General features: G+C 55.8%; 3 protein-coding genes across 4 annotated transcripts; all 3 read left to right on the plus strand.

Moving 5' to 3' along the window:
* The first annotated feature begins 2,856 nt into the window (after positions 1-2,856).
* On the plus strand, positions 2,857-6,334 carry CCDC28B (coiled-coil domain containing 28B). The gene is made up of 5 exons (XM_058553534.1): positions 2,857-3,566; positions 4,718-4,884; positions 4,999-5,195; positions 5,422-5,444; positions 6,049-6,334. The coding sequence occupies exons 1-5, from the start codon at positions 3,358-3,360 to the stop codon at positions 6,101-6,103; spliced, it is 651 nt and encodes a 216-aa protein (XP_058409517.1). The 5' UTR covers positions 2,857-3,357; the 3' UTR covers positions 6,104-6,334.
* Positions 6,335-6,579: 245 nt separating this feature from the next.
* On the plus strand, positions 6,580-9,256 carry IQCC (IQ motif containing C). Of its 2 annotated transcripts, none has more exons than XM_058553538.1 (5): positions 6,580-6,633; positions 7,035-7,178; positions 7,383-7,647; positions 7,875-7,990; positions 8,111-9,256. In XM_058553538.1, the coding sequence occupies exons 1-5, from the start codon at positions 6,592-6,594 to the stop codon at positions 8,954-8,956; spliced, it is 1,413 nt and encodes a 470-aa protein (XP_058409521.1). In that variant the 5' UTR covers positions 6,580-6,591; the 3' UTR covers positions 8,957-9,256. The 2 variants fall into 2 exon arrangements, with proteins under 2 accessions (XP_058409521.1, XP_058409522.1); XM_058553539.1 differs by having other exon boundaries at positions 7,881-7,990.
* Positions 9,257-9,335: 79 nt separating this feature from the next.
* Positions 9,336-14,875, plus strand: DCDC2B (doublecortin domain containing 2B). The gene is made up of 9 exons (XM_058553546.1): positions 9,336-10,019; positions 10,988-11,039; positions 11,510-11,586; positions 11,834-11,965; positions 12,264-12,410; positions 12,512-12,551; positions 13,223-13,358; positions 14,043-14,146; positions 14,412-14,875. Exons 1-9 carry the CDS (start codon positions 9,754-9,756, stop codon positions 14,505-14,507), a joined length of 1,050 nt encoding a protein of 349 aa, XP_058409529.1. The 5' UTR covers positions 9,336-9,753; the 3' UTR covers positions 14,508-14,875.
* Positions 14,876-14,902: the final 27 nt, after the last annotated feature.

Here is a 14,902-nt window from a genome sequence, read left to right on the forward strand (position 1 = left end):
ATAGAGGAGGCCCTGTCCCCTTCAGCAAAGGGATACCTGCCAAAGGGCAAGTGGAAGTTTGACAACTTCATTTAGTAACGACATGGTTCATCTAGCAATGCAGGTGCACGTGGAGCTGGGAGGAGGCAGTGAGGCAGGGGCCAAACCACCAAGAGCCTGTGCGCCAACTTGAATTTGGGCTAGGTGGTGGGGGAGGGGCACCACTGAAGGTGTTTAAATAGGAAATTGCTAGGGTCCACGAAGAAGGCAAAAGGCAAGGAGAGCAGAGAGCCAGGCATAGGCCAATTGAGGCCCAAGTCAAGATGGGTGGACACTTGTCACTGCTGTCTGGGGCTGGCTGCCATTGGCAGCATCCTTTGGCACTAGCCCACCCAAGGGAATACACAGGGACCTCAGGTTCTTTTGATTTTGTGCCCTCTGGCAAGACCACATTCTGCATGCAGTTCTTAAGAATGGGCTGGTTTCTTAACTCCTGCTCAGCCACCCCAAGCACAGGTGCAAAAGTTGAGGCTTCTGTATGAGAGACATGGTACTGATGGGCTTGCCCAGCACCCTGTTCTCTCTGGGGCCTGGGTTGGTTTGGCACAAAGGATGTTATGTGAATGCCCAACAAATGGCAGAAACAACTAAAGTGCCCTTCCCTCCAGGCTCCAGATATGTCCACACTGGCTGTGACAGTCCCCACAGAGCCTCTGCCCCTTCTAGTCAGGGTCCTGATGGATAGTTTTTGGTGCTGGCCACAATGGTTCCAGTCAAAGGTCCTTTGCATGGGGTCAGAGGAGGCCGCCCCAACTCTTGGAGCTCCTGAGCAAAACAGCTCTGAGAATAACCACCCTAAATGTGCTCCTGGACCCACTGCCACTTTCCTGGAGGAGTCCTGATGCCACTCTATCAGCTCTGGTAGGAGGACAGGGACTGCCCAGTTGTCCTCTCTGTGCAGACCCCTCCCTTGACCCCTGGTTGTTGAAAAAGTCCTGAATTAATGTCTCCTCTTCTGGAGCAGTCTGGGGTTGGAAATACCTGGGAAAGAGCCCTGCACAGCTGCCTGAGAAAACAGTGCCTTCCCTCCAACAGTCAGCCAGAGGCCCAGGCCCAGGCCCAGGCCCAGAGAAGATGCTCCTGCCCAGCGGGAAGGGAAGGTAGGTGAGGTGGCTCTGTGCATTCCCCAAGGCAATTATTTGAGGCTGCAAGGCAGCCTGGCCAAGGATAAGCCTGTCTCCTGTTGCATCAAATGCTTCTCCTGGGTACCTGAGCTGGGCACCTCTGCCAGGTCTTTAAATAGCCGCCCCATTGATCTGGCCTCCTGGGCAGCACCAGCAGTGCTGGGTCAGCCTCCATCAGGTGCTCAGGTTTCCCTCATGGAGGCTGGAGTCAAGCACCAGGTAATCGCACTGGCTTCCTTGTGACCTGATGCTCCTCACATGTGTTTCCTAGGTCAGGGTGGGGAAGGGGTAGGCTTGGTCCCGTCACTTCATCAGTTCAGAGCACAGCCCCCACAGCTTACCAGGGAAGAGTGTGTGTTGTGGGGGGAGGGTATTGCCCTCAAAAGACTATTGCTGACTTTCAGTAAAACGGACGATGACGGTATCTTCCCCAGGGTTGTTATGAGGATTAAATGTATGTAAAGTGCTTAACAGGGGACCTGGACTCACTCAGTAGACGGTTGTCTTCTTACAGTTTCTTCCTGCAGCTGCTTGTGCTTATATGCTTGTATATATTCATATTCTCTCTCTCTCTCTTCCCGCCATTCCCCCCTCCCCTTCGTCCCACTCTGACAAAGCCATCACCATTTTGTATGGGACAGTAGCTTCTCTCCTACGTGGGAGAAGCGAAATGGATGGATGGGAAAGAGAAGGGTTTAGATTGCCATCACACAACCAACGTGGTCACCTTAGTTCAGGTTGGAAGGTAAAGCCGAGTGAGAGGAACAGCTTAATAAACGTGGGGATGCTGTTCCCATCTTACTCCATCCCAAGCTCTACAGAAGGTCACTTTCTCTTTAAATGCAAATTGCCTCCTGCCCGCTCAGCCTCCGCCCATTCTGTTCCCTAGGAGAGTGCTGAGGGTGGAGGGAAGCCGCACAGAAGCATCTCTCCAGACCCCAAACCTCCAGGTCAGTTGCCCTCTCTGGGGGTGGGGGTGGGGGCAGGATGACGCGGGTTTGACGGTCCATTTCCGATCCTACTCCAGAGCTGAGCAATTCTTTGGGCACACAGCTTTGGAGACTGAGCATGGGAAAGAGATCCCGGTTGTCCTAGCCGTTCCTGGAGACTAGGAGCTCCTGCTCCAATTCTTCTATCAAGTCTGTAATTGGGCCAAGCTGCCGCAGGGCGAGGCAGATCCACCACACCCCCTCGGTGCCAGCCAGCCATGTGCCAGTTTAAATGCTTGTGCCCCCAGCACCACCACCGTCCCAAAGGGCGGAGTCAGGCTTGGTGGCAGCAGCCTGGAATGAGCAGCTTGGGAAAACCCCGTAAAGGGCCCCCAGACCTCCATGAGGGAGGACCTCAGCAGACCTGAGGCTTAGGGGCCGGGGCTGAACGAGAGGCTGAGCAGTGCCAGCCACAGGCGCAGCCATTGTTGGAGGCCAAGGCAGCCAGCTGCCCGACCACCCACCCCACGCTGGCTGAGCAGAAGCCAAGCAGGGACTTTCTGACTGGGGAGGGTGATGGGGCTAGAAGCATGTCCCAGGGAGCTTCTGGGAGTCGCCTGGTCTTTGCAGTCGGGGGTGGGGTGGAAGAGCGGAAGAGCAGGGATGCCAGTGTCTTGAGTGGGGACACTCCACACGGAGCCCCGCCCCGCTGCGTGCCATGGCTTCTGCCGCTGTTACCCACTCTCTGGGGATTACTGCTTGACACTGGGGTCTTCCCAGGCACCCCACTCACACCTTGATCACCTCCCGTGCTGACAGAGTTGGTCAGCATCTGCCTAGGCAGTTGATAAATAGAACGAGACCTAGTTAAGACACCCCTAATCCTCAGCTGGGTTCCTGCCAGCTCAAATCCACCCTGTCTCCCCCTGCATTTCCTCTGCCAGCTCCGCCCCCTCAGCCACTGGGACAGGAAACCCCAGCAGCAGCAGGAGAAGTGTCTGGTCTTGCCCTTTCCAGGCAGGGCCTAGGTTCTCAGGCTAAGGCCAGAGGGCGGAAGGGGACCTGGAATGGGCCATGCAAGGTCCTTCAAATGCACATCCATGACCCCAGCAGTGGGTGCTGGCATCTGGCCTTGCCCATACTGCACAGATGAGGGGACAGAGGCCTTGACAGTTGTGAGGAGACAGTTGGAAGGTCCCAGGGCCCTTCCTTTGCAACTCTCAGGGGTTACTGGGTGAAGGGATGACTTGCCCCTCACTATCTCAATGGGGCCGCCCCCCTTCCAGGGCCTGAGGCTCAGCCAGCACCCAATGGAGGACAAGAAGAAGAAAAGGAGTCCCAAGCCCTGCCTGACCCAGCCAGCCCAGGCCCCGGGCACACTACGCAGGGTCCCTGTGCCCACCAGCCACAGTGGCTCTTTGGCCCTGGGACTCCCTCATCTGCCGTCCCCCAAGCAGCGGGCCAAGTTCAAGAGGTGGGTACAGAAGGAAACAGGGCAAGAAGGGAGGGACCCCAACTCTGGGCTGGGCTCTGTGGGGAGGAGGGCAAGGGGGGCTTTTAGCCTTGAGTTAGTAAACAATAATCGATGCCTTCCCTGGGGCTGCCCCAGCTGGCCCCTGAGACCCAGAGATGCCTCAGACCCTGTCCCTACCCTCAAGTGTGGGGGGAAAAGGCCAGGTGGATCACTGGGATCACACCGCATGATGATGAACCTCAAAGCAGGGAGTGAGCAACGCTGCCAGGGAGTGAGTCAGAGAAGGCTGTTGGCACACTGGAGAGAAGAATGTTCTGAGCTGAGGGGATTGCCCGGCATAAACATTGAAGAAAAATATTGCCTGGAAGATTCTAAGAACCACCAGTGGTTTGGTGGCCCTGGAGTGTCACAGGGCAGGAAATGGTGAGGGGATGCTCAGGCGTACAATTTGAATTCTCTGCTTAATTTTCTATAATGATTGGGAATTTGCATCCTACCCTATAATGTGTCCGTGTTTGTTTCCCACTAAACAAGATGTGCTGTCTCTCCAATTACGATGTTTCCCTGTGGCTTTGCCTGAGAGGCGTGTTTGGGGATGGCCACAGTGGCTGCAGCTGAAGCTCAGGGCTGGGGCAGGAACGGGAAGTGCAATTGGAGAAGCCAAGGGGCCAGGCTGGGAAGGACGTTCAGTGTCATCCTGAGGGCAATGGAAAAGTCAAAACTGTTTTTAAATAGAAAAGGGGCAGAAAGATATTTGGGGGAGGGGTAAGATGGCTCTTGTGGCAATAAGGGAGTAACTGTCCCCAAATTAATTCTGAGGACCAGGGAAGACAAGTGATTCACCCAGGGTGATTGGAAGAATGAATGAGGGGCTCAGACAGGAACCCAGGAGCCCCCTTCCAGGCATGGCTCTGGCTGTGAGTGTTTTTGGCAGAAAAAGACTTCTTTTGACTTTTTATCTTCACCTATTTCCCTTCCTTTACCAATCCCGGTAAAAATCCTGGCCCCAGGGTAGAGCCAGGAAAACAAACATCCATTTATCTTGGTGAGTGGATAGGAAGATGAATTAGGCCATAAATAGATGGCACAAAAGACCTGGGGGTAACTGGCTGCCCCCACCCTGTGACCATGGTCATGCGCACCCCATCCAGGGTAGGCAAGGAGAAATGCCGCCCAGTGCTGGCCGGAGGTGGGGGCGGCTCTGCAGGCACCCCCCTGCAGCACTCTTTCCTGACCGAGGTGACCGACGTCTATGAGATGGAGGGGGGACTGCTGAACCTGCTCAATGATTTCCACTCCGGCCGGCTGCAGGCCTTCGGTGAGTCCTGGGGGCTGGGCTTAGAGGGTGTGTGGGTGGGGCTGGGGGTCTCTGGGCGGGGCTGGGGCCAGGGTCCCAAGCTTGCCCCCCAGGGCTCAGACACATGCTGTCCAGGGAAGGAATGCTCCTTCGAGCAGTTGGAGCACGTGCGGGAGATGCAGGAGAAGCTGGCCCGGCTGCACTTCAGCCTGGACGTGTGTGGGGAGCAGGAGGAGGAGGAGGACGATGAAGACGATGGGGTCACTGAGGGGCTGCCTGAGGAGCAGAAGAAGACGATGGCTGACCGCAACCTGGACCAGCTGCTTAGCAATGTGGGTCGCAAGGCTGGGTGCTTCGGTTCCTGGGGGCCCTCGGAGGCGGGGGAGGGACATGCTCCTAAGACCATTCCTGGCCCTGGGTGAAAAGCTGAGGTGCATGGAGCCAAGAGCTCTAGGCCCCTCAACTCCCTCACCACCACCGAAGATGGCCCCCAGGGCATCTGGGGTATGGCCTGGTGTCCCTACTGACAGAAACCTCCCTTTCTCTTTCTGTTGACAGCTGGAAGATCTTAGCAATTCTATGTATCCTTTTCAGGGGACCTGACTGTGTGCGTGTGTGTGCGCGCCTGCGCGCGCACGCGCCACCCTCCAAAGACAAGATCAGTTTCCTTCTCCCCACCACCCTCCAGGAGTATTCACATATAACCAACATCCCCACCTCTTCCAGTCCTACTGAGTCAGAATTAGCCGCCGACTGCCCTCACCCAGGTAGAGGAGTGCAGAAAGAATTTCCCAAATATTAGGAGACAGGTGGTTGCAGGGTATATATTTTATCTACTTATCAAAATCTTTGCAAGTGCTTTAGCTGACACCAATCCATGGCAAAGCTTGTCTGCTGTCTTCCTGCTTTCAGCATTGAATTGTTTCTACTGATTTACACTATCTCCTCATCTAGTCCTAGTCAGAAATAGTGCGGGTGCTCGCACCTGCATGATCTAGATCAGAAGAGGGGTTGCGGGTAAGACACCTAGCAAGAAAGGGAGGTGAGGACTGCAACCTCAGACCACGGACCGCCCCAGAGACCCTCACCCCACCCCTTTGTGCAGTTGGGGAAATAGCCTGTGCAGGATGGGAAGACAGGGCTGGAAACAGGAGTCCAAAGCATGACAATCCTTGACTGGCACAGACAGAAGTTGCATCTGGCGGAGAACACCGAGCCTGAGGAGCAGTCAGCTGTGTAGATGTCGGATCCAGGCCCAGATTGCCCCCTTTTATTCCCTCCAAACTGTGACTTTTTACAGACTCGACTGGGTATTCCGCGGCCCCCCAGGTGCTATGGGGAGGGGGGCACTGGATGGAATTAAATCGGAAAGAAAGAAAGCGGCTCAAAACAATGAAAATAAAAACAAAGAAAAAAACGATAAAAAAAAAACGAAAACAGAAAGAAAGCGGCTCCGTGTCTTCCTTCGCCGCGTTGCGCCTTTTCTCGGCAGGGGCGCCCAGGCCCCGGCCTCCGTGGAGACGCCCTCGCGCCGCACTTTTGTTCGGGAGAGCGAGCTCAGGGTGGGGCCGGTCCGCCGTGGGGCTCTGGGAGTGGAGCCGGGCCAGGCCGCGGCCTGCCGGGGTGCGAGGGAACGGTTGCCGTGGAGACGGGGGGCGGGGCCTGCGCCAGCCCGGAGCGGCGCCGACGAGTGACGCACTGCGCGGGCGCCCGGCAGTTGGTGCCCGGATGGAGCGGGAGCGGTTTCTTCGGAAGGTGTCGGCGATGCAGGTGTGGCCAGGGCGGGGGCTGCACAGGATTCACCCCATGAGATCTGAGACTGGGTCCTTGTAGCGAGATGAGGCTGTCACGTTTAGTCACCTGCCCGTGTGCCCACCCCTGGAGATACCGACCCACCCCCACCGCCCAGAAGAATGCTGGCGCCCACGGACTTCCCCACGCGCCCCGCGCACACTCCCGCGGGATCAGGGAAGGACGGGAAGGGCCTTATAGCGAAGAGAAGGATGCAGTCCAGCATACCTCCTTGAGCCCCCATCCACACCGTCACCTATCCTTTCCCCGCGGCCGGTCCCCTCTTGCAGTCACCGGGATGACCTCTCCACGAGAATCCCCCAAGATGCCCCCACTTTTGCAGCGATAAGGGTTTTCTTTCCCCTCTTTCTCCACAACAGGCCTGCGTCCGGGGCTTCTTGGTCCGACGCCACTTCCAGAGTCTGAGAGCTGAGTATGAGGCTATTGTACGAGAGATCGAGGGTGATCTGGGCACGCTTCAGTGGACTGAGGGCTGGATTCCCAGGCCCCAATTTCTCCCAGAGGTAGTATACAACCCAAGGGGAGAACGGAGGGGAAGGAGGGTCCTGGGCAGGGGATGCTGACAAGTTTTTCTCGAGGGAATAAGCAGCAGACTCACCTCACACCCCAATCCTTAAGTCTCATCAGTTTGTCTGCTAAATCATGGCGCTCAAATACTTGGAGGGTTTAACCCTGGGGCTCTCATACTTCTCTGACTGATTTCTCAGAAAGCAAAATCCCATCGGATCTGGAAAGCTGGAGAGAGGATACAAAATCCAGAGCAGGAACAGTGGAGCCGCTTCCCATGTAAAGAGCCTGAGAGAGAGGCCATCTGGGAGGGGATGATGCTGAAGAAGTCAGGAGAGAGCCCAGCAAACTCAAGAAGTCTTCCCTGCAGAGATGACAGCCCCTGGCTCCAGGATGAGCAAAGCAAGAAAACCGCAAAACCCAGCCAAGAGGAGACCAGAGATATATCAAGGATGGAGAACACAGGTACTGCTCTGCCTAGATCAGGGAAGCCCCTGACCCTCTCTGGACCTCAGCTTTCCCATCTGAAAAGTGAAAGGCTTGTGCTAGATAAGCTGCATCCCTTTCCTTCTTCCGTCTGCCTGGTTCAGGGCAACACACGGGTGGGCAGGGGGAGGATGCCAGGGTCTTATGCTAGGCCAGTGCCTACCCCTCAAGGCTTTCTCCCTTCTTTCCTCCCTCCTTCACGGAAGCTGCAGGTCCAGGACTGCCCCACAGCCAGATGGAGTTCCAGGAGCTCCAGTACCAGCGCAGCCACTTGGCCATGGAACTGCTGTGGCTACAACAGGCCATCAATAGCCGTAAGGAGGTAGGCACTAACTTGAAACCTTTTCTGCACATTTAGGGCCAAGGCTGGGGGTTAGGGACAGGCCTCCTGCCATGCCCAAGCAGGCCTGCCTGGTACAGTGTCTGCTCTCTTCCCCAACAGTACCTAATTCTCAAACAAACACTGAGATCCCCAGAGGCGGGCCAGACCGGAGACGAGCCCAGCATGTGCCCAGACCACAGGGGACAGGCCTGTGAGAGGGCCAGGTCACAACCAAGCCCACCACTGGAAGACCAGTCCTACAGAGACAGGACCACTAGAGAGCCAGACCATGTGGATGACTCCTGCAGGAAGGTCAAATCACAACCCCACAAATCCCCAGAAAGACTGGCCACTACACTCAAAACCACTACTGGGGCCAAGTACAGGGACCAATGCTACAGGAGGGCTGGACCACAGCTGCCCACACCATCAGATAACCAGGCAATAGAGAACAGGCGCAGCAAAGAGCCAGACTGTGGGGAGCAGACCTTTGGAGGGGCCTGCATGCAGCTGACAAAACTCCTGGAGGACCAAACCCCTAAAGGCCTCAAACCTAGCGGCCACTGTTCTGGAAAGGCCAGGACACAGCTGCCTGCACTCCATGAGGACCCAAACATCGAAGACAAGTCTCCCAGAAGGCCAGACCACAAAAAGCCTGATTTCCAAAGAGCTAGACCACGAGAGTTGGGTCTCTCGGAGGACCATGTCATCTGGGATAGGACCTTGACAGGACCAGAGCATGGTGGCCTGGATCTCTGGAGGACTAAACCACCTAAGGGCCAGACACCCAGTGACAAAAGCTCCAGAGATAGAACCTCCAATGAGCTTAGCTATGAAAGATGGAAAAACCAGAGGACTGTACCATGGAGATCAAGGCCACCTGAGAAACTGTCTTCCAGAGGGTCAAACCAAACAGGAGAGGACCACTGGAGGGGCAGACCGTGGAAAACAGGACCAGCAGGCTAGACCCTGGGGAGCCAGGGGTGGACCAGGTTCCGAAAGGGGTACCATGAAAGAGCAAGGAGGGAGACGGGACCTCGTCCTAGCTCCCTGGTACCAGCTCTACCTCCTGCCCCTGTCCCTGGCCACTGGTAGCTAATGGGGCCAAGACAAGCTGAGCCAAGAGCTGGTACCAGTATAGGGAGTGGAGGGAGAAGGACGCTCATCCTCTGCCTGTGGATCAATCCAAATTTTGGGACAGGGAGTTACCTGGGGTAAGTAAAGTGGGGGGCCTGATGGAGAATAAAGGTTTTTGTTGGATTCTGAGCCTGGTTGCTTTCATCTTCTGCCTCTAGTCAGGACCGACTCTGGGCCTTCCTGTTAGCTTCCTACTCGCCTGGACATCTTCCCCAGAGCTGGCTGGGAGTCACAGCCCGGGAGCAGACTAGCCATCCTTGGAGAACAGCCCCCTAAGTTGATCCTCCTTTGAGCCCAGCCCTTGGACTGCAGAGTGGCAGGAAGGTTCTGAGAATCCCTCCCTCCGCCCAGTATTGGAACATCTGTGTTTCAGTGTGATCTCTGTCACTTCCTCTCTCACTGAGCCCCAGGGTCTTCCTTCGTGTATAGTGACCATAACCACCCTGCTCTCATGAGGCCCCACCAGGAGCAGATGGGATGAGACCCTGAATACAGATAGATGCTCCTGCCAGAGGCTCTCCCTGCCTTCTAGGTGAGAAGGCAGGACTCCACTTCTGACTGGCACTGCTCCCAGCCCTGCCTTAGTTGCTTAGCAACAGTTCTGCGTCTCTAGCTGAGGACACACTATGGCGTCTGGCAGTCCAGCGGCCAAGAGAGTAGTGGTGTACCGAAATGGGGACCCCTTCTCCCCAGGCCGCCGGCTGCTGGTGACTCAACGCCGCTTCCCCACCCTGGAGACCTTCCTCTGTGAGGTGACATCAGCTGTGCAGGCCCCACTGGCTGTGCGTGCCCTCTACACACCTTGTCATGGCCACCCTGTCACTGACCTGGCAGACCTGCAGAACGGAGGGCAGTATGTGGCTGCTGGCTTCGAACGATTCCGCAAGCTCCAGTGAGTGGGCTGGGGCTGGTCAAAGAGCCGAGGGAGGGAATAGTAATAGCACATGTTCGGTACTTATGTGTTCGCACGGGCACTTTATACGTTATCTCATGGGGTACAGAAACCCTATGGAGAGGGTGGTTTTACCCCCATTCTTTAGAAGGGGAAATCAAGATGGTGACGTTAAGTAACCACTTAAGAGTACCCAAGTAACAGAGTGGAGCCACTGTTCAAGTCGAAGTCTGACCCTGGGGTTTATGTCCCTCACAGGCAGGATAGCCCTTGGGAAGGAGGACATTGTCCCGCAGGTTGGGCCCCTTTTTCCAAAGGCTCTTGATTGGATCCCCTACCACCACGACCACCACCACCAAACACGAAATCCACCCGTCACTTTCTCCCTGCTGTGTTTAGATGTCCATGCTCTTCATTAGGCCGGGGTCATCCGCCTTTGCAGGGTGGGGCTTGCCTTCCAAGATGGAAGAAGAAGAATTTGAGTATCTGAGTTTCCAGCTCAGATCTGGCTTCCAGGTCCTACTCTGCTCTCAGCTGAGGTTGCTTACTGTAACATAAGGAGCAAGGGTTTGGGAGTGAGACAGACTTAGAATCCGGGCTCTGTCACTTATTTCTGTGTTACTTTAAGTGAGTCACTTAACTTTCTCTCAATCTGACACGCAATTAGATAAAACCACCTACCTCATGAATAAGAAACTTCCTGGGATACAGCAGGATGCTTAATGAACTGGTTTCTGTTGACCTTTAATCTTACGGTTTGTATCTGAGACTCCAGTCTGAATGTTCAGCCTGACAGGGCCCTAAGGCAGGTTCAAGTGCCAGCATCTGTTTCTAGACTGAGATGACTGAGACTATTCCACTGGAAGGGATACCTGGTGGGCTGGGCTCCAGCCCCACACTCTGGCAGCTACTGGGCTGTTGAGGCTCCAGGCTCCCCAAGATGACCTGTGACCTATCTGTCCTTTCAGCTATTTACCCCCTGGAGGGAAGGATCCAGGCGGGAAGAGCGGCCGACTACCAGTGAGTCCTGGGGTCTGGGGGAGGCTGGCCCTCAGCCCTGTCTTCCCACCCCTCCTGGGGTTGCCCCCAATTTGGTCTCGGAATTCAGGGGCCCTGGGAACAGCAGGGTCTGCCAGTTCTATGGGGCATCCTCCACACCCACGCTGGAGCCAGCTGCTATCCTCCCTGGGGTGCAGGATTTCAAGACACTATCCCTTGCTCCTTTTCCAGCCTTTTGCTTTATCTCCAGGCTGTGGTGCCCAAGGGAAAGAGGAAGCTATAAAACACACATGGGGACTGGGGGTGCTTAGAATGTCACTTAGGGGAGGTAGAAGCACCCTTTGGTGAAAGGTGTGACCAGTCTTATCCCTCTTGTCCCTTCTCCTGCCCCAGTCTGGCTCCTCTGCCTCACCCTACCTACCTTGGACTAACCCACCCCTAACCAAAGGCCTCAACTCTCCCCTGATTTGGGGGCCTGACTTGGGTTTCAGGGTCCTCCTGTGACTCATCGCCCGCGTGATGGGGCCCTTGGACGGCAGCTACCTACAGGTTCCCCCTGCTATATCCAGTGAGTGCTGGTGTCAGGGAGGAGGGCATAGATTTTTGTTTCAGTGAGGCCAAGAAAATGTGGGTGGGTTTGTTCCAGGAGTCTCTGGTCACTGGTGGGGATATAACAAGTCCAACACACTTGATGGGTGAAAATGGACCAATGCACTGGTTCTTGGACCATCTTCTGGCCCTGTGCCACCCTTCTTCCTCTCACACGTAGGGAGTCCTGGGGACCCATCCCCTTACCAGGCTGCTCTTTGTCCCAGTGTGTTCAGGAATGGGGACCTGTTAAGTCCCCCATTTAGCCTGAAGCTGTCCCAGGCTGCCAGCGAGGACTGGGAAACGGTGTTGAAGCTCCTGACTGAGAAGGCCAAGTTGCAGAGTGGGCCTGTGTGCAAGTGAGTATGGGGACTGGGGAGGCCCAAAAGTCCCCAAAGGGAGCCTCCTACTGGTTTTGGCTGTCCCTGAGGATGAAAAGGCAAAAGGAAAGCATGTTTCCCCAAATGGGACTTCCTTCTATGTGACAGGGAGAGACCCCTACAGCCCAGCCCTTGGAGCCTAGGTGACTGGCTTGGTGTCCAGAAGGTCAGCAGCTAAAGGGTACCTTGGAAGAGCTGTACCCACCCCCTCACAGTCTGCCAGATATGAAGAGGCATCTTGTCTACCGGCTCTTATCCGCTCTCCTCTCTCTCCCAGACTCTGCACTCTGGAGGGGCTCCCAGTGTCAGCAGGGGAGGCTCTGGTGAGTGGCCATTACTATGTGGCTGTCGGAGAGGATGAGTTCAAGGCCCTCCCCTATCTGGAGCTGCTGGTGCCCAGCCCCTCACTGCCCAGGGGCTGCTGGTATGTATGTGTGAGGTGGAGGGGTAGCGGGTTAGAGCAGAGGAAGCCACCCTGACTCCATGTCCTCTGCCCACGACAAGCCTTTTCTTTTTTCGTTGCAGGCATCCCCCAGACCTGAGGTCTAGGCCCCACAAGCAGAGGGTAGGTGATGTGAGGGGCTGTGGCGGGTGGGAAGGAAGGGGAATGACTGGCTGACTCCTCTTCCAGCTCAGGCTCTGACCTTATCTCACTGCATCCTCTCAATAATCTTATGAAACAGAGATTATTATTCCCATTTTCTAGAGGAGAAACTGAAGTACAAAGGAGTCAAGTAATTTGTTCAGGGTGACACAGTTATTGAGTGGCAGGGGCCAGACCAGAGCCTGGGCTGAAAGCCAACTCATTCAGGCCCCATGGATATCTTCAGGACTCTGAGTTACTGGACCTAATGCCTTCCTGCCAGGCTGGATGCTGGGAGAGAGAACTGGCGTATCTGGCATAGCAGGGTCCAAAGGAGCTTACCAGTTCCCCATCTTATCCCAGGCCTGAGCTCTCCCAAGAGATGAGCCAGTGAGCATCGGGTGGGGGTTAGGAGGACACGGCCTGGTTTCAGTGGGCATCCTGAGTGCCAGGCACCAGCCGCTCTGTCCCTGGATAAGGCAGCCTGATGGGAAGAGGGAGCAGGGAGGGAGGATGCAGGCTGTGAAGATGGATGGCATCTCCTCTCCCAAGCTCCCACAGGCCCCAGGGGCAGGCAGTTCAAGCCTGGACTGGGAGGAGAGAAGGTAAGAACAGCCAGCACCCGTGGCCCAAGCCTGGTGTCCTCTCTACAGGCCCATGGCCACAGGGCACAGGCAACCCAGCCCTCTCCAAAGGAACCAAGCCAAATTGAGCCATCTGCTTTTGATGCCAGATCTCAGCAGGCCATTCAACCAAGAAGCATGCTCCCTACGCTCTCATTTCCATCAGGTGAGAGGACTCTGGGACCCAGGCTCTTCTCAGCCACCTTCTGACAGTGACACAGGATGGTCCCTGCTGTTTGGGGGAGGTCCCTGGGGGCACAATGCCCAGGTACAGAGCTGGCCTGATCTCAGCACAACTGTCTCCTACTCCCTCATGTGCATATCCAGCCCCTTGCTCTTCACAAGGACTTGGCATATGAAAAGAAGCACATGGCAACTCAAAGCAGTGAAACTTTAGGGGTGGGATTTGGAAGGGATGGGATGGGGCCAAAGGCCTGCCTCTGAATTACCCTGCCCTCCTCTGAGGTAACAAGGCATGCGGAGCACAGCTCAGGGGAGGGGTGGGGGCTGGTAGAGAAGGTCAAGGGAAAGAATGCTGGGACCTGCCCGGTGGCATAGTGGTTAAGTGCGCGCGTTCCGCTTCGGTGGCCCAGGGTTCGCAGGTTTGGATCCCGGGCGCACACCAACGCACCACTTATCAAGCCATGCTGTGGCAGCGTTCCATATAAAGTAGAGAAGATGGGCACGGATGTTAGCCCAGGGCCAATCTTGCTCAGCAAAAAGAGGAGGATTGGCAACAGATGTTAGCTCAGGGCTAATCTTCCTCAGAAAAAAAAGAAAGAAAGAAAGAAAGAAAGAATGCTGAGGGCTCCTCAGCCAGGGCATCAGCCGATGTTGTCCCCCTCATCAGGAGTCAAGGGAGTGTATTGGGCTCCCCACCCAAGGAAGGAGACAGCAGGGGCCCAGGAAGTAGCAGATGATGAAGACACCTGGACAGAGGAACCCTTGAATCAGGTGGGCTGGGGCTGGAAGTAGTATGTTGGGACAGGAGTCCTGAGCTGGAAACTGGCAGCCCTAGGTCCCAGGAACAGCTCTTCCCCCTTGTGACTGTGAGAAGATCTCCTAACAGCTCAAAGCCCAACTTCCTACCTTGTTAAATGAGAGGGCAGACCCTAATTTCTAAAGTCTCTTCCCTGGGGTCGGGAAACTGCCGTTGAGGGCTGGAGGCTGGACCTGGGATGCTACTGGCTCCGCTCTGTATGGCCTTCGCCTCCTCCAGAGGGCAGCACAGATAGTGGAAGAGGACCTGTCCCTGGAAAACCAGCCTGGGGCTGGGGCAGCTATCTCAGTCTCAGCCTCTGCTCTGCCATCTTGAGAGCCAGCAGATCCAGCCAGGAACTGGGGACACCACTCTGCAGCCATGTTTTATCTTCAGCCTCCAGCAGCCTGTTCTCCAGGAGCCAGCGCCTCCCCTGGGCTCACAGGGTATGCTGCAGTCCCCTCAGCCCCTCCCCACCTTCTGCTCCTAAAGCCACAGCCCAGTCTTCCATTCCTCTGAGCAGAGCAGCCCTAGCCACCCAAGCCATTTCCTTATTGGGGTTCTCTGGCCAGAGAAACGAGTAGCCAACTGAGCTCCAACTGAGCTTGGGGAAGAGACCACAAACTTGGAAGCGGGTCTATCACAATAAAAGAATACTTAGTAACCTCTGTCTGTTTACTACGAATTTATTACAGACTACTACTCACCAGGCATTGCCCCTATGCTGGAGT

Source organism: Diceros bicornis, chromosome 13 (genome assembly GCF_020826845.1).
Source record: "Diceros bicornis minor isolate mBicDic1 chromosome 13, mDicBic1.mat.cur, whole genome shotgun sequence".
Classification (NCBI taxonomy): domain Eukaryota; kingdom Metazoa; phylum Chordata; class Mammalia; order Perissodactyla; family Rhinocerotidae; genus Diceros; species Diceros bicornis.

Excerpts from the sequence above, each read along its gene's own strand:
- CCDC28B (XM_058553534.1), top strand. The coding sequence starts at position 3,358 with ATGGGGCCGCCCCCCTTCCAGGGCCTGAGGCTCAGCCAGCACCCAATG. Across the intron at positions 3,567-4,717 it reads CAGCGGGCCAAGTTCAAGAG|GGTAGGCAAGGAGAAATGCC; the intron begins GTGGGTACAGAA and ends CACCCCATCCAG. Across the intron at positions 4,885-4,998 it reads CGGCCGGCTGCAGGCCTTCG|GGAAGGAATGCTCCTTCGAG; the intron begins GTGAGTCCTGGG and ends CATGCTGTCCAG.
- DCDC2B (XM_058553546.1), top strand. The coding sequence starts at position 9,754 with ATGGCGTCTGGCAGTCCAGCGGCCAAGAGAGTAGTGGTGTACCGAAAT. Across the intron at positions 11,587-11,833 it reads GGTTCCCCCTGCTATATCCA|TGTGTTCAGGAATGGGGACC; the intron begins GTGAGTGCTGGT and ends TCTTTGTCCCAG. Across the intron at positions 12,552-13,222 it reads CTAGGCCCCACAAGCAGAGG|GCCCATGGCCACAGGGCACA; the intron begins GTAGGTGATGTG and ends TCCTCTCTACAG.
- IQCC (XM_058553538.1), top strand. The coding sequence starts at position 6,592 with ATGGAGCGGGAGCGGTTTCTTCGGAAGGTGTCGGCGATGCAG. Across the intron at positions 7,179-7,382 it reads GGCCCCAATTTCTCCCAGAG|AAAGCAAAATCCCATCGGAT; the intron begins GTAGTATACAAC and ends CTGATTTCTCAG. Across the intron at positions 7,991-8,110 it reads CCATCAATAGCCGTAAGGAG|TACCTAATTCTCAAACAAAC; the intron begins GTAGGCACTAAC and ends CTTCCCCAACAG.